The sequence below is a fragment of the Nymphalis io genome, chromosome 17 (genome assembly GCF_905147045.1).
Source record: "Nymphalis io chromosome 17, ilAglIoxx1.1, whole genome shotgun sequence".
In the NCBI taxonomy this organism is placed as follows: Eukaryota; Metazoa; Arthropoda; class Insecta; order Lepidoptera; family Nymphalidae; genus Nymphalis; species Nymphalis io.
Genome location: NC_065904.1, coordinates 7,624,351 through 7,643,939, shown reverse-complemented (window position 1 = coordinate 7,643,939; position 19,589 = coordinate 7,624,351). Strand labels below are relative to the sequence as shown.

The window sequence follows — 19,589 nt, the reverse complement described above, 5'->3', positions numbered from 1 at the left end:
ACTGTTGAGTGCAAGATAATTTTAAACACAAATAAAGCAATACGCAATGCAAATATTTAAATTAAAATTAGCACAATATGTTTAAAATACCTATTTAATATAATAATAATTTTAAGAACATAATATGTACACACCTGCTACTAACGTGTTGCTTACCATTTTATTATCATTATACATATAACGATATTTATTGATTATATTTGGATTAAATTGTAAACATTACTCATCTAAATGAGTTTTTTGACTATTTGAAGAATATATGTCTAAGCACGTCAAAACACGATGGTGTTCGCCCGGTTTTGACCCCGCACTCTTGGATTAAGATTCACTTTCCGCGTTGGTGACTCATACGTCCAGGTGGCCAGGTACATGAAATACCTGGGCCTCACACTGGATGGTCACTGGGGCTTCAAGGAGCACTTCGAGCACCCCCGCATCGAGAAGGTAGCGGGTGCCATGCACAGACTGCTGCCTAATCTCGGGGGACCGAGGGAGGAAGTTCGGCGTCTCTATGCCGGTGTTGTGCGATCGATGGCCCTCTACGGGGCACCCGTTTGGTCTCACAGACTATCGGGCGTCCGCCGCTGCAGGACAAAGATCCAAAGTTCGCAGCGGAGAGTGGCCATCCGCATAGTACGGGGATATCGCACGATATCCTACGAGGCGGCAACCGTGCTAGCGCGCTTTCCGCCCTTGGATAAAAAAAAAAGATTCACTTGTTCTAACCAATGTCAACTCGGCTATTTATGCTTAAGATAGGCTTTTACATTGATAAATGTGACTTTAACTCAATTGCTATTATTACTACTCGAATTAAGTTAACTTTCATTGAATTCAGAAAAAGAAAGATGTTTTTCTCGTCTCTATTGCGTGTTAAAAGTATTTTAAATTTAAATATTTACAAGAACATTTGGTTTGAAACGAGTAACCCGTTCCAGGCCAGTGATTTATTGTTCATCCGTAGCAAAATAAAATTTAGTAAAATTCCCTCAGGTTAAAACAAATAATTGCTTAATATATTTTTGTTGTCTATACAGACACGTGTGACCACAGACGGCAATATTATCTGAGCGAGAGGCAAAAAGCGCCGCCATTTTCTATTCGAGTACTCTATCGTGGTATAAATTAATTAATATAAAGCAAATTATGATTATGTAGTGCATATATTTGTGTATTTTTTTCTAACTAGGCGCTTTTCTATTTAAAAAATCAAATTGTGAAACCAAATTATTCTAAATATTTTTTGAATGGTATGCTTTTGTTTTAAGGATAACTAAGTTACTTTAATAATTAATTTATATCATAGATGGCGTTAGAAGTATTATGAATGACTAGTTAAACAATACTGTTTCTTCTTTCTTCAAATGTCAAATCTATGATGAGAGAAAGAGAGAAATAAGTTTTTAAGCTCTCGCTATATGTTAATAACAAAATACATTTATTTAACTGTAGTTATGTGTGTGTGTATGTGTGTTATGAAGTAACGTTTTTATATATTGAAATTTAAGATTTTATATCTCAATAGCTGTTAAAACAAAGTTTCATATGTTCAAAAGTGCTGAACTAGATTTATAGGAATATTATCACGGGTAACATAAAACAAAGGTCCGTAACAACTGGGAGAAAGTGGCGTCCGCACACTTAATAAGTTAGAGATCTATTTTCCTCTAAACTACTTTATTTGTTTGGGCCACAACAAATACGCAGTTCATAAAGTTTCTCGAGCACCTCGAGTTGCATCTACGCTTGTATTGTTTAATCAAAATAGAGTTGAGGGAGTCCTAATGGTGCTCTTCATCCGTGCTCGTTCAATTTATACTAATATTTATTTAAAAGTGAAGTTACAACTACTTAATGTCTCCATTTTAGCCAACGATTCATAGTAAGATAGTATTAAAGTGAGGAGGTGATTATGGACAATTAATGTATATTTCTTCACGATGGCATTTGAGGATTTGATAAATTTATGATAATATAAAACCTATTTGTGACTTCGGGTTTCGGATGTACGTGTTATATTCACTGAGCTATTTCGGCTTATTGTTATTGAAAAGTTTTTAAGGACAAAATGTTTCATCAAAAAGTTTTTGCGTGATTATTGAATATACTGTTGTAATTATGGTGTCCTCTTAACTCAAAGGAGTTAGAAACTACACAGAAGATATAACAGTGACTTGTCTCTCATAACAGAAGGGAGAGAGTTCAGGCGCAGGACCAACGGTATTACGTGCTTCCCGTTGCACGGAAGCGACACAATCAACGTTCTAAGCACTAAGTCCTGTTAAGATTTTTATACCGAAAAAACCCTCATAGTCCACAAACGAGGCAGTCAGTCAGACAATTGTTTATTCGTATATACAGTTTAATATAATATACAGATGTGTACACCTACTCTCTATTCAAATATTTTTTTGGCTATTAGGTATAGTTAATTGTCTTTCCTCGAGGGATTCAGTTAATATGCAATCGTTATAGCGAAGTAATTAAAATACAACTAGCGTGTTGCGTGCACAGTATAACTGTGGTCCTCTGTGTTATAAGTAATCCTCACAAATATAAGTTTGTTTGTTTACTTCTTTATTTATTTGTTACGCTTTCACCTCTTAACTACTCAACCGATCAAAATGAAATTACGCATACACGTTTTTAGGAGTACAGAAAAGGACATTTTCCCTCCGTATGAAGCGAAGCTTCGAGCGGAAAATACTTAATTTGTATGTATTATACATATATACTGAATACGTCGCAATGTTATTGTTAAAGCCGTAATAATATCATTTCAGTTTATTATTTTTGTCATTACAATTGCACGAAATTTTATTAAATATCTTATCTTATAATATTAAATATATTATGATGGTATGAAAAATTCTTGAGTATCTCGGAAATGGCTCTAACGATTTTGTATTTACATAAGGTTTTGCTTTTTAAATTTATCTGTATCTGTATAAATTGTAACTAATTATTAGAGAACGTTACCTCGATATGGTTTCATATAAACACGGGTCAATTTTAGTTAAATAAATTTTATGACATAAACTAATTTAAATAAAAGATTGCGAGTGTTTTTGAAAATTAAATGATCAGTTTACAATCTTGTTGTATGATCAATGTAAATGATTCACAGTCATGATAATATGTGTGTCGGAACTTCAGAAGGGCCTTTAAAATGTTCTTGGCTGTTATCCTTCATGGTGGGTGTGATAATGGCGGAATATCCGAAATAAAGACACGTTTTAATTGTTCAGTACACTGTTATTTAATTTCCCAGTACAATTACACAAAATAAAATACAGTTAGGTTGATTAACTTGGATTGAGAGCCAATAGGTTAGGAAGTGTCTGCCTCGAGCGACGGTGACACGTGAATGATCAGCTGTCAGCACGTTTGATGACACACTACCCTATTCGGGATTACTAGCTCTTAAAATAATTATTCTATTACAAATAACTAACTGTCATAAACAATTTGTAATAACAAAAAATCACAATAATTATCAGACCATTAAAAATGAGCAAACTATGATTACTACTAAATCTCCCACTGAAATTATTAACGCGCCGTCATATATATTTGAAAGTTGATGGTATACAGACTGGTAAATGGGCCATCTCATTTTAAGTGGACACCACCGCCCATACGCGTTGGCATTATAAGAAATATTAACCATCTCTTAGATCGCTAATGCTTTGCCAAATGTGGGAACTAAGATGTTATTGTGCCTGTAGTACACTGACTCACCCTTCAAACCAGAACACAACAATACTAACTAAATTGTCGGTTGAATATGTGGTGTGTGGTACCTACCCAGATGAGCTTGCACAAAGCCGTACCAACAAGTAAAATTAATAATAAATAAATTAGATATGCCATTCAGGTATTTGTGTGTTATTACGTATTTCTGGTCGATATCGTTTTTCCTAATAGCTCTTTGGTGTTAAAACGTTTGCTTTAATTGCTTTTATATAATGATTTAATTAACTTTATGGCGGTTGATTATAATCTTTACCCTTGTTTTCCAGTAGCCTGCATGACTGAATTTCATTTCAATGTTAATTTTGCGATTGAGTTTGTATATAAAGGGATTTAGGATCTAAGGACCACTTTTATTTTATAATTAGTGTTTGTGGAATGCTAAAACATTTGTCTTAATATAAAAAAAACAAATAGTGTGCTGAATTGAGGCAAGTATAAAGCCAGCTTAATGATTTTCAAATATATTCTATGTACGATAGTTTATTTTTTATATATTACTAGGTTTCAACCGCGGTTTTGCTCGTGTTAGGTGTAAGGTATAAAAAAGTAGCCTATGTCCTTCCTTGAGGTTCAAACTTGCTTCATACCAAATTCCATCAAAATCGGTTCTGTGGTTCTTAAAAACGATACAGACAAACAGAGTTACTCACGCATTTACAGTATAGATAAATTTAAGTTGCGTCGAACAAAGTAAGTTATCGATGCAAACTAACAGAAGTATATTCGTAGATACTTGGGCGGTACAAAGTCCAATGCTATCAGTCAAATTCGGAGGCAGTGATGCCTGAATTTCTAGCGTTGTGATTACTTGAGGGGTTTAACGACTTGCGTTAATTGTATGTATCTACTTATTATCACATATCCTAGAGCATAAAGTTAGTTTATGTGACGAATACACATATTATATAATAAGTTAGAGACAGTTCTATGATTGGTTAGATTTATGAATTGACAAGTTGGTAACACTACAAAAACTGCCTTGATATTTTAATAGCTGGTAAATTTGAAAATAATGAGCTTGCTGACGACGTGCTTGAAACTTGGATCAGGTTAATATTTGGTATTAGTTATTTGTCTTTAATTTCTCAGTAGCAGCACAGAGTTAAGAAGTTTTTTAAATAATAGGTAGGCGAAAGAGCTAATTAATGGGCCATCTAGCAACACCGCCCAAAAACATTGGTGCTGTAAGAAATATGAATGATTCCTTACATCGCCATTGTATCGCTAACCTTGGGAACTAAGATGTTACATCCCTAGATACACTGACTCACTCACCCTTTAAGCCAAAATTTAGCGCTGTTTGTTCGGACGTAAATCTGCGGTCTTCGGTTAATATCCGTGTGTTTTATCGACTAGGCTATCTTAGTACAATTTTAATATATTTATTTACAAATAACAAGCTCAGCAAGAGACGGCGTTAATTTAAGTACGCCGCATCCGATGGGGTGAGCAAATGAACAGAAATCAGAGCGGAGAGGCCCAGGGGAGCACTTGGGTCTAGCCGAGCTCTTGATGGATGCGATGATTACCTTAATTTCTTTTTTGCCACGGAGTCGAGTTGAGTGTTCCAAAGATCTGAGCGGATTTGATGGAATGTATGGTTTTGTGTTTGCGTTTCTTCGTTATTAATATAGGTTAAGATATTATTACGTATTAGTCAAATAAGCACTTATTTTTTATGTTCGTGATATTGTATAAAGTATAGTATAACAACACAACATAATGGGTTGCCATACTTTATTGTAATATTTTTAAGCATTAGCTTTTTTGATTAAAGTAATATATTTAGAACTCCTGGCTCTTTGTTATTTTAATTTATTAATGTAATTATAACACAAACTGTAATGGCTTAGTAAATTAAACACGTGGGCCTAAACGAAGGTAAAGTAGGTCAAACCAGGACGTGGATGGCGGTAATAGAAAACGTCGCGAGGAAACTTGGAATTTTTATGTGAGGTTACTAACGTTTATCAATACTAAAGAGATGGTTGTCTTTTTCATTATTTATCATCATCATTCATCATTGTCCAATAATATTACGGTATTTGTAACGCGGTCATTATAAAAAAAAATATATTTAAAAAGAATTAACTGAACATTGTGATTTTTGATTATTTTAAATTGTATTTTTGATTGTCATTCGTGTCTGAGAACTAAAACGTTTTACATCGACCTCAGTTTTTAATTCTAAAAAAAAAAGAAAGGTTTTTATGCTAATAAATTATGATAGTAAAAAAAATACTATAAACTACGGAATTACTATGCTACAGTTATACAGGATATATAATATATTTTTACCAACTCAAGGTATTTTTTAATATCTTACCAATATTTTTTTCCAAGATTTATAAAAATACCTTTTCTTACATCGAAATTGAAGTATGTTCATATCTCGTAATCCATTCATTAGAAATTTAGACGTGAAACAAAATTTTGTGTGTAAAATAATTAATTAATAAAAGTTACAAAGTTGCTAACGTTACGAAGGGGTGGCTTAATCGAAAGTTTTGCGCAAACATGATAAGCGCTTTTGCTTATCAAAATTATTTACTTAAAAAATATTCAGCTCACAACATATATTATATATTGTAATTCGAACGACTTTTCGTTAGGTATTCGTGAATCAGGTTTGTATTAACGTTGTAGAAGGCAGAAATTAAAATAGTTAATGCTTTCACTGCTGTGTACCCTACTCCGTATCAAAACGTTTTTCGTCCGTATGCTTTACGACTCATGATCAGTTCCGAATCGCCACTATACGTGCAACTATGTGTAGCTGGCGATAACGAGTAGTGACTACTTATGAAACTAATTATGAATGTTTTTTTTAAATTGATTTATTTCATTCGCAAAACTTTATGTAATAAAGTTATATCTGGATACATACACGCACGCAATAAAGGAGAACAAAATAATTAATGGTATGCAAATGCAGCATGCAAAAATATAAAAATATTCAACGGTATTTGTTTGCGCATGCTCGGTGGACATCTATTAAATAAATTATAATATCATCCATAATGAAATTATTGGAGATTTTGTATTTTGAAAAATAACTATACCGTATTCTTTAAGTGCAATTAAATAAACCTTACATTAAATATTAATTTATTGTGTTTAGTAGTTTGCAAATTAGGTAATTAAGCAAAAACTATGATATTTATAAATTTATAAATAAGAAATAAACATGATAAAATTCTAGCAAGTAATTTTATCAACTCATCTCGCTGATGTGTGAACCCGGTTTCGGACGCAGCGGCATCGAGCAATAGTGTTACTTGACATTGCGTCGATGTACTCAATAACATACATACATCAATTTTCTTGCGTCATACGGCTGAGTTTTAGTAAATACTTGTTAATGTAAGTACAAAGTAATAAACATTTACTTATATTTATAGCGTTACATTAACAAATCAATTAATTTGAGCTCTCGCTTAAAATCTTCAATATACCTTATTTTATACAAGATAGAAACACAGAGTAACTATTTTTATTGTGTATTTAATAATTTCTAAGTTTTTTGACGGTTTCTCTTAGAAAGATCACCATTGGAAGATAGTGGTAGTAATTATTATTTAATTTATGCTGTAATGCGATGATTCAAACGGATTCAAAAATGCTTTTAAGGGGTTATTGGGTATATTTTGTGTTTCAAGCGAATTTATAACTGAATCATGATACGGTTCCTTATTAAAATTACATAACGCTTTGTTTTAAACTAATGGCACATTTAGATATTATCTGTGCACACAGCTGGTATGACGGTCGAAACGTTAATTTACTTAAAAGGGCACAAAAGGCTCACACCCTATATGCCGGAATAATATTACAGGGCCGCGGGTCAAATTAAGGTTTAAATCCATTTAATATAGCGCGATAAGTCGCAATCATTTTGTGCACCTGTCTGTTATTGTTATAACCCTCATTGCAATGCTATAGAAGATAATGCACAACCTTATTATTAAAACCGAGTTTTTTTTATAGAATAGGAAGGCGGACGAGCATGTGGTCCACCTGATCGCTTACATAGCCAATGCGCCACCAACCTTGGGACCTAAGATTTTATATCCCTTGTGCCTGTAATTACACTGGCTCACTCATAGAAAATCTGATGAGTGAGTAGTACCTACCCAGACGAGCTTGCACAAAGCCCTACCACCAGTGTGTATTCGTTTAATAAGCTGAATGCGATGATTTTAGTTCTTTAATTGATATCGTCTTAAAAACGTGATATATATATTCTTTATTACACATGAAAACCACATAAGCTTTAATGATTTTCCAGTACCTTTCACTTAGGTTATTTTGTCGTTCGTTGTTCGTCATTTCAACACGATTTAATGTTGTCGACTGCGATTGTATTATACCGTAGTTAGTATTTATACCGTATTTGACTATCAGATAATATCTACTACGTTCTCATTATTAATATCACTGTTCCTAAAAATATTAAATGTAGGTAATAAAAGAAAGCGAATACTTCACTCGATTATTCTGTTGTCTGTCTATGTTTTACTTATGCTAAGAAGGTGCAAAATAAATCTAGCTAACATCGCTGGTCATGCATCTCGCATCAATCAGAAAAATTGTTAAAACCATATTTTAAACAGAGCAAGAATATTGTATTATCTCTCCATAAATCAATTAAGTTTCTGTTGTTAGCGATATATTGACAAGATACCGCAGCCTCTCCGATCCGTTCTGATGACGGTTAACGCAGTTGTTGTAGTGGGTAAGAATCCCAGATAATTCTGTTTCCAGTGAAGAGAGAGAGAGAGAGAGAAGAGATACTGATAAATATCCGGCGTGCGTTGGAATGCTTCTATTTCTTAAGCCTAATTGATATAACTCGTGCCTACCTATTGTTCGTTGATGGCACTATGCCAGGAACGTACAAGGAACTGTGAACAATAACTGTACAAAGTTTCAACTAAATCGGATGAACGATGCGTGAACGCATAGAATGTGAACAAAAGTTTAGTATATTGTTTGTAGACGTGGCGCTGCAAGGAATATTAATGGTTCCTTATATCACCAATGCGCCAAACACATACGAAGTTATGCCCTTGTACTTATTACTCTCACTAACTCACATTTCAAACCGATACACAACAATACTAAGTAGCACTGTTTATCGGCAGAATATGTAAGAAGTGAGTGGTACCCACTCAGAGGGGCCACTGGACCGACAAACCTACAACCAAGTAAAAATCAAAATAATTGATTTTTTAGATTGACACTTTGAACTGAATATCTTCAATAGTTTGGTAAGAAACAAAAACGACAAAATTCACCCCTTAAAATATATTTAAATTCAAAATGGATATTTTGTTTTGCAAGAATCTAATGTATTTTTGTTAGAATAACAGAAAGTTCAACGAATGTATAAAAAAAGATTTACGGTACGTGTTATATTGTATGTGGACAACAATCCGATTTTCACACGTAGGCGAGCTAAGGAAATTAACCGTGCGGCCGTAAAACATGCGGATTAACATATGATAGTATCATGATACGTGGTATAAGTTATCTTGCGGATTATTTTTAAATTACATTATTATAACTTTCTCGAAAAACACCTTTGAAATTAGCAATACTAGTAACTGTCTTGTATTAATTAAAACAACTACAAAACAATGTTACACGTAACATGACATTTGTTTACATTAATTGTTACACAATTTCGAAGTTGTAACCCTTAATACTTTTTTCTCAAAAAGTTTAACTAAAAAATGCTCGCAAAGAAAAAGAAGCTTTAATAAAAACCACGAAACCTCTGGAAGGGATTTTATATTATCTTCTAAATAAAGAAAATCGATAGCATATTTTCGGAGTCAGGCGAGTTCGGCGCCGTCTCGTTAAAACAATGCGACCCCAGCTTTAAAGAAGTTCAAGGTGAGAGTACATTTTTTTTAGGCTAAAGACAGACGATGAAAACGGGTCGACAGGCGACACTGGTTCTTATAACAACCTCTTTGCGCTCTATAATATACCCCGAGCTCTAGTTATGCGAATTTCATAGCGTGGCGTAACCATTGTCATGTAAATCTGATTTGGAAAGAAATGTAAAGTTTGCAGGAACGGATGAATATTTCAAATTACAACTCGACTTCGCGCTCATTGTGAGAAATATTGTCCAATTTGTCACATACTCGAGTTTTCTTTATGAACTCGTTTATGTTAGCTATTTTGTTTCTACTGTAATGTGTGAATTTAACTCTGAATAATAGATGTGATTTAGTTGTTTAATTTTTGTATAACTGATGCTATCTGCTTCTTGCTGCTAGACTGGTATGTACCATCCATTGAGCAGTTATTTTATCGACATACAGTATGCAATACTTATTAGTTAGTACTCGTGTTCCGTGTGTATAGGCATAAGGGAAATTACATCTTGGTTTTTACAGCACCAATATTTATAGGCGATGGTGACTATTATCATCAGGTGGCAGGTGGTTGGTTGCCTGTTAGACTTCTTAATAAAAATAATAATCTAAAATTAGTCGTGTATTTTATAAACTTTTACAGCTGTCCGCCTATCTGGTGCCAGCCACTTCGAATGGCACTTGCTGGTGGGTTGGTTTTCCGCCATGACCTTAAATGGTAGGCAAGTCAACGGTCCAACGCTGGCCTATGAATGATAAAAAAGGACCACCAAGCGAGTGGTTGAGATGTATACCTGATTGCGCTAAAAAAATTATCTTCCAACCTTCCAGTCTTTTATAATATCGACGATTAGATCAGATAACTCTTCTTTCGACTCTGCCGGAACAATACGGCTAATTTTCGTTTATCATTATGTAACATTTATTTAAATTATTATTTTAATTATAAGTTTTAAGTGTAAGTTCAAATAAATATATGTATATTCCCCCACATGAACAGATACAACAGCTAGCAAAAGATTTATATTCGTTGTTAAGAGTAAACAAGCTATGACATCGTTATACTGTGACGTATTTTGAGTGATGAGACAGAAAATATTGTAATCAACAGATGTCGATAAATATTGCTTTATTTATATACCATTTTATAATATAAAACATTGCTTATAATTACAAGTTATGTTGTTATTGACGAATTTCAGCAAGAAAACAGCGTATTTGTGAATATAATTTATTCGCCGTAGAACAATGCGATGCATACGTGTCGTCATGGCAGGAGATTGTGCAAGAGAGACTTACGTCTAAGTTGACACTTGTCAGCTATTGACTTTTGACAGATGACATTACGATTACGTTTAAACTGACTTAACAACAGTTATTTACACTACAAATAGTATACAAGTACACTACGAATATATTTTTTAATTAAAGACAGAAATATTTTACAACAAAGATAAAAATATAAAAACAAAATCCGTTGCCTAAGAACAGTGTTTAAAGTGAGACGAGGTTTAATTAAAGAAATATCTACGTAGTATTTGTTCTCTATGGATACGTAGAATATAAATTACGGCTGCTTAATATGTAGATAAATGTATTAAAACAATTTTTATTACAACACTAAATCAATTCGATTTATAAATTAAATTAATTCATTATCGTGTTAAAGCGTAACGCAATATATTATCGACATCCCTTTACGCAGCACTAGAAACATGGCGTCTATAGGCCGTCGGCGAGGGGTGTTTTAAGTTTTCCTCGAAACACCAGCCAAAAATCTTTACAAATGCAAGCGAGAGAAAATGATCTGACATAGCAAGCGTTTGAAAGAGAAAGATATATTGCATTCGACTTCGCAGTCGTGGTAGATACAAGAGGTTCCATACTTCATCCGGTGTGGTTAAAAGTACCCTAACTTAGCTACGAATTCAAGTGGAGTTGGAAAAACAAATATGTATCTCGTCTGAATGTAATGTTGCCTTTATAAATAAAGAGGTGTTGCTCTGCATATATTTAAAGCTAGAATATATACTTTGAGAAAACTTTCAGACTGTTTGAAGAATTTATTTGCTTTTTTACATGACTTAAAAGTAAATTAAATACCTTTTAAGTACGTTAGTATCATACTTATTAACGTTACTAAGCGACTGTTTAGTTAGACACTGATTTAACTCTTTCTATCATTATTGATTTGACATTCGAAAGAAGAAGACAGAGCATTGTTAACTGATTACAATATAGGCTGTTACTGCCTTACTTATAAATGTTGTTTACCGGAGTATTTAGTTAAGCAGCTATTTCTCTCTTTCTGTCGTCATTGATTTATCATTCGAAAGAAGAAGACATAGATATCATTGTAAGAAATAGTTAGTTAGTTACAAATAGTTTTATATACTGTAACTGTAACAGCCTGTTAATGTCCCACTGCTGAGCTAAGGCCTCCTCTCCCTTTAGAGGAGAAGGTTTGCAGCTTATTCCACCACGCTGCTCCAATGCGGGTTGGTAGAATACACATGTAGCAGAATTTCAATTAAATTAGACACATGCAGGTTTCCTCACGATGATTTCCTTCACCGTCAAGCACGAGGTGAATTATAAACACAAATTAAGCACATGAAAATTCAGTGGTGCTTGCCCGATTTTGAACCCACGATCATCGGTTATGATTCACGCGTTCTAACCACTAGGCCATCTCGGCGTTTTAGTTTTATATATACTTTATTTATTAGTAACTTTTTGTCTTTACTCCTGTGGTTTGAAGGCTATAGTCTGATATTAAATTCTAAAAGCAGTTAACAGATATCTCTGTGTAATATATTGACCATATAAAGCAGTGGACCAGGTAGTCATTGATTATTGATATATATATGAATAGATATTGATTCATATATATTAATATGAACGTATGTATGAGTACCTTACTAGTACTGTAGGTTCATTGAACGTTTCGAAACGCACGGTGGTAGTTTTAGTTTTAATTAGCATGGTGGTGATTTCAATTACTATTTTTTGTATTAATAAGAATTAAAATTCTTCTCCTGCAGTATTATTAAAAAATTGTTTTGATTTTAACACTTTTTAAATATGTATTTAGCAAAGTTACTAGGAACGCATAAATTATACGTAACTATGAAAAATAAACTTATTGCTTGTTTTTTTTTTTTTAACTGGGAACATTAACAGCCTATAAATGGTTATATATAATATATCATAAAAAAGTGATTTATGAGTTATTTAAATCTCGAATAAAAGAAATATGAACAATAAATATCGGAATGTAAGAAGTAAGAAAAGCAAAAAGATTCATTTAATTGAATCCTCTCGGAGAGTTTGTCGAATTTTTTTTATAAATGAATGGCGAGAAAATGAAATAAAGTGAGGATCGGATAAAATGATATCTGAATAATGTGTTTAAAGAATATTTTTAGTTATATACCTACACACTTATATAAAACCAAATATTAGGCTAAAGTTACACATCAATTAAAAAGATATATTTTTTAATATTAAGAAAATTAAGATGGACCTTAGAGTTTATAATTTGAATCGAACGCAAAAAGAACCATCACCATAATATTAGGAATGCGAAAGTAAATTTGTCTGTCTGTTAAGCTTCACGGCTAAACCACTGAACAAGCAAGATGACCACTGAAAAAGCAAGCTTCAACCGCAAGGAATCTACTACTTTTTTACATGTAAAACCTACGCCCCGTCCCCCAACACGGACACAGAAGACGAATTATCGAGAACCTTCACTACAGTTCTACACCAACTGATTCTTTGTTTGATTTTCTATGGGTACTTCCAATTACTCATAATTAGTGTATATATGCATTTAATATCGTTAATTATTTTTTGTGACAAATAATTAATAGCAATAAATATGGCGATCACAGCCCACCGGATGTGAAATGTCAAAATTGATGGATATTAAGAGAATTTATGCAATGAAAGAACACCAATTACAATTAAATATGTAAAACAATGAAATCATAAAAAATATAGTTTTCTTAGACTAATATAATATATTATTAAAAGAATAAATATATATAATAATATAATATTATAATATAATATTTGTTTATAAATGTATAAACAAATTTAGAAAGCTTGTAAAAATTAAATTAACTCTGCATTTACTACTCTAATTATATCAAGATTAGTTGTCTATGCCGTTACGGTGAACAAATAAAGTTTGTTTCTCAGCTTAAACATTTAACAACATTAAAATATAGAAATAAGACTTTGTTTTAACATAATTATTCATTAACTTATTTGAAATATTATTTAGTTACGGTGAATATCTTAATCTGGTTTATTTATGTATTTAGGTCCGCGATGCCAAAATTGAAATATGAGTAAGTACTTTATGAATGAACAAACCTTTTAAATTTTGTTTTAACATATATAATATATGCTTAACAGTTATAACCCGATTGTCTCACTGTTGGGCAAAAATGCGTATTTTACATCCTATGTGTCAAATATGTAATGTTTTATATACAAAATTTAAGTACGTGGAAACTCTATATTTCATCAATGTTTTATATCCTATAAGTCATTTAGCTTCCAAAAATCATCCAGGCTAGTGTAGTAAAAGTAATAATTATTGACTAGAAAGCTATATAATAGCTATATAATAGGGCCGCTTGGCGTAGTTGGTAGACTTTGGCGAAGGTTGTGGGTTCGATTCCCACCCAGGACAGATATTTATGTGCATGAACATGTCTGTTTGTCCTGAGCCTGGGTGTAATTATCTATATAAGTATGTATTTACAAAAGAAAAGTAGTATATGTAGTATATCAGTTGTCTGATTTCCATAGTACAAGATCTGCTTAGTTTGGGATCGGATGGCCGTGTGCGAATAATGTCCCAGGATATTATTATATAATAATGAAAAAATATATATTTACAAACCTGCTACCGACGAGTAGATAATTTCCATCTCGTAACAATAATCTGAAGAAGTCTGTGTGTGTCTCGTTTCCAAGAAACTTGTGCGTGTCGTCGACCCCTAGAAGAAGAAAAACAAAAATATTAGTTACGATTTCTTAGTATCTGCTGCTATATATGCTAGTTTTAATTGTGGCGAATGTTTCTATTAATTTCAACTTTTCGAAAGAATGAGAGCATACGTAGAGTATATCAACTCGAGCAGTTCGCCTCGAGCTACCTGTACTCAAACATAATATGGGTTTTTCGACAAATCTCGAAATATTAACGAACATTACGAGGCAGTACAGCAGTGCTATTTTGTACGATATTATTTTACATATCACGAGGGAAATGTTGAAATCTACTTATGGCCGCTATACACCTTATCGATTCGAATTTTCACAGTTAAATGAGACAGCCATACCCTATGGTTTCGTATATTTCATACATTTTTTTAATTATTTTGCTCGACAGAGTTGCACTTGCATTGGTCACGAGATGAATAAATAAAAAAGAATATAAATGGAATGGTACCTTTTCCATACATAGATATTAATGGCTAAAATTTAAAAACAAAATATAAATTGTACAAACTAAGAATACGATATTATCATTTAGTAAGGCAGTTTTGAAATTAAAGTTTTGGCTCAACTTATATATATAAAAACAATTGTTTGATAACCCTTAGGACGATGTGATTTCGGACCACGTGACGTACAAGGGCACTCCGCACGTTACCGATATATGCGCAAATAATCAGTCATCGAAAATAAACTAACATGATAAATTCTTATTATTCTTCACGGTGTCAAATTTCATACTCTTCCAAGAGTTACGACATGCGAGCGACGCGTGCGCACACAGCAAGTCCTTTTATAAACTGAGCTACACTGCACGACGGATTGACGCGACAATCTACAACCTAAGACTCTGCAAACACAATTGACATAGATTTATCGAATAGAAAATGCAACTGCCGTCGACTAACTGGGCAAACGAAATAATGTGCAACAATTATCATACACACGTTTGATAAACTCGCGCAAACGAACTGCACAAATAAATCGCTAAGCTATATTGTAGTCGCCGATACAATGATCATCTATTTGATACGTATGTTCTTTAAATGTTATAATGTCGTATGTCACTGTTTGACATTTCACGATACACTGCCATGAGTTTAATTTGTTCTTAAAGAAAAGATCGTTGCGACCACTTGTGCGGTGTGGTGTGTGTTTTTGCGGTGTCACTTTGAATTTATATCTAATATCTATATTATTGTCTAACACTATGGCATGAATTTACTACGTTTGTAGTGTTATGCACATTTTTAGCAGACGGTAACGTGTCATCCTCGTTGTGGGCATTACTTAACGATAAAATTATTATAGGTCAGTGTCGAGCTTAACATGTAGCAATAAATTTATACCTTTAGTTCATAATTATAAGCCATTTCATCATAAATAATGTAGTATTCCATTCCATTCTTATAATTTATAACAATGTTTTTAGTTTAATAAAATCTTTGGATAAGCATCTTTGACTTTAGCAACGGCCACATTTAGCCCTATATTGCAAAAATGTACTAGTACACTAGCCTAGTTATTTTGTATCATGATTGTTATTAAACAGCCCATTTATCGAGGAAGGCTATATAACATATCGCTACGACCAATAAGAGCGGAGCATCAATGAAAAATGTGACAAAAACGGGAAAATTTGTTCCTTTTGAGAGCTTCAGTTGCGTACGCTGCGTAAACGGTTAAAGTTATGCAACAATCGTACAAGGGAATTGTTTCTCTTAGAGTTTTTTTGTCAATTGCGATAGTATATGTCTATTTTTTAAGGTGTACTCAACATAACTTTTTTTAGTAATTAAATTTGTTTTAAAATAAATAATAATAATTTATTTATTCAAGTAACAAGACTCATATACAAAATTACAAAAAAATAAAATAAAATAAACACTACTATCTACTACTTATACAATTTACTGGTCCAGCCGAAACTTTACAACAGCGTTTTATAAATATGCGGTCTAGTCTCTTAGAATTTTTTTGAGCTATTAATAAAGCATTATTTGCGGAGTAATTTTTATAAACTTGGTATTAAATCTCTACTTATGTAAATATTTATCACAAGTATTTAGTTTTGAATAAAATTGCTTTTTACATCATTTGATTTCAATGAATACCTTAGGTGATATCAAATTTTTAAAATAATTGCGCAGCAAAATAGGGAGGGCTTGGTAGCGAAGCCGGCCGGTAGTACTGCGAGGTAGCATGCCGCGCGACCTAGACGCGAGGTAGCATGCCGCGCGACCTAGACGCGTGGTCGGCTCCCTACAGAATGGTTATGTTCCGCCTTTTTATATGTTTTTGCGATATCACATAGTATCATAATATATTAAATAAATAATCTTTGTTTTTTTTTTAATTTATATTTTTTTTCAACAATTTCTTAACTAAGTAAGTAGGTACTCACCGAGGTACAATTTGATTTTTTAGTAGTTTTCTATTTGATTTTATATGGTCCCTTTATTTTTAAAGTATTATATAAGTTTTACTATTTTTTAACGTTTTTTTTTCTTATTTAAATATGTATAATATTATTATCAACTACATAATTATTTAGTAGCTAGGTGCATAATTCATTTTTTAAGTATTTTTTTCTTAGTTATATGGTTAGCTTACAATCTTACTATCTAGTATCGATAGGATTATTATAAGGAGGTAAAATTTGATTTTTTTGTATGTTTGTTTGGATAAATTCAAAAACTAAACCTATTTTAAAAATATTTAACCTATAGAAAGCTACTCTGATTTTCCCCGTACGAAGTCGGGGCGGGCAGCTAGTTACAATAATATTAGAATGAAGCAAAATGTTATTAATACTATTAATTACAGGCATTCATTTTCTATATTGATTTAATATGATCTATTACAAATGTTATGAATGTTAATTTCGTATGTAATTAATTGTTTACTTCACAAACTAATTAATTATGCGTTATTTCGAATGATTTCGGTGCAAAATTGATAGATAAATATGTTATTTTCAAATAGAGCCATTATTTTGATCTGTAGTTTGAAATAAATACCTCATACACAGAAGTACTGACAGAACAAAAAGCAGCTGTTCATCATTTTTTGTTTACAATGTTTATTTGAATAGAGACGTTTCATTTCCAAGCTTATCTTACAATAATCTATATATTCGTAAAAGAATATAATTTGTCGTATTACAAAGTTAAATAAATGTTTTCTTAAAGAAATAATATGAACATAATAAGTACGCAATTTCAAACGTTAAATATAATAATCTCGATCAGATTCCTGTATTCACATACACCTGATACCAATTATGTTAAAAGCAACGTAAAAGTTTCGATTTTATCTCATTAGTATACTGTTACAATATTCTATAAAGCCGGTAAGAAATTTGCATTTCCATTAGTCGGGTAACAATTTATCGTGAGAGTTAAAGGTATAATGTGACTCGTACGGTACATTTAGGGTAATGGGTTAACGTTTTAGTTAGATCAATTACGATTTTGACAATTTCTTTTTTAAGTGAAATATTTTTTTTATTGGTAAGTGAAATTTAAATTTATTTTTGGAACGTGTTGTTTAAATTTCGAATTTGAGTGTAACGCTTGGAATACAACGCGAAAATGCACATCTGTTACATATACTCAGCTGCGGCGCTCTTTATTTGTTTTTAATAACTATTTGTCTAAGGTTGTATTTAATCTTTTTCTTATTATTTATACTAGTATAAAGTGCGTTAACTCTGTATGTCTGCGTGTCCGGCGTAATCTTGAAAAGTGCTTAAATTATAAATAAAAATAATTGAACGTATTTTTGTTGTCTACTTTTATAGGCTTGTCTTACCAAATAAATAAAATTGACGTGTCTGCCTCTGATTTCAAGTTAAGCCTCTTTTTAACTTGACTATCTCCGAGTTATCAAAATCAAAACAACAATTAGTAACAATAATTCAATCAAATGAATTTTCCGTTAGTTGTGAATTGCAATATGTTTGGTTCACTGATTAATTCATTTTAGCTAATTTTTCCAATTATAATTGAAATACAAATTCAAAATAGTGGCGATATTATGAATAACTACATAATGTCTTCTAAATATTACGTTAGATAATTAGAATTCATATAATATAATATTAGCCGTTAACTAGAGATATTTTCGCACTGATGAAAATTTAATATTAGTTTTTTTTTTTTTTTAATTGAAACTTGGCTCGCTTTATAATGTCTAAGAGTAAAATTACGTTTCAGAATTTATATTAGATATTTTTCAAAGTAGCCAACCGAATGGATAATCTAAGCTCATTTTACAGTAGCGATCGATGTAAAGATAAAAGCGTTCACTTGTGCATGAAACGATATTCATAAAGGAACCTACTTCGATCACTGTTTGCAAGATATAAAACGCGCAGTGAGAATAAGACGACAAGTAAAGTATTCTGGCACGTACGATAAAATCTGAGATTACTCAAAGGGTCTTTTTATGTGTAAAGACGTAGGTTCAAGTTTTTCACAATGATATTGGCAGTTAAGCTCCCAATCTATTCGTCGGCGAAGTAGAAGATATGTGTTCTGTAACACATACTTTACACGATTCGTTCAGGATTATTATTTCATATTTTTTTCTTTTCGAAATTCGTTATAATTTTGTCATTCGTTAAAATATAAATTAAACAGTGTTGCCATAAAAAAAATATTTTTTTTTAATATTATTATTACGAATTTGTAATATTTAGAAGACATTATGTAGTTGTTTATTTGTTCTATTTTAGAAACTTGTAACAAAAGATCTTATTAGTAAAACAATTAATTGAAAGACAAACCCGCAATAACAGTTTCCAGTTAACATCAAGAATCATTTCGAAAATTGTTCAGTTTCTTAATAGTATAATTATTTATAGTGTGATTTTGCCCTTATATTTTACAGAGATTAATATGTCTAAATTTACAAGTATAATACGAT

General features: G+C 32.1%; 1 protein-coding gene across 2 annotated transcripts in view; it reads right to left on the bottom strand.

Annotated features, from left to right (window-relative positions):
* LOC126774824 (semaphorin-1A) overlaps positions 1-19,589 on the bottom strand; it is a 360,413-nt gene that overhangs the window by 32,244 nt on the left and 308,580 nt on the right. For both annotated transcript variants that reach the window (XM_050496449.1, XM_050496450.1), the window contains exon 3: positions 14,563-14,659. In XM_050496449.1, coding sequence (XP_050352406.1) covers positions 14,563-14,659 — 97 coding nt within the window. The remainder of the gene's footprint in view (positions 1-14,562; positions 14,660-19,589) is intronic.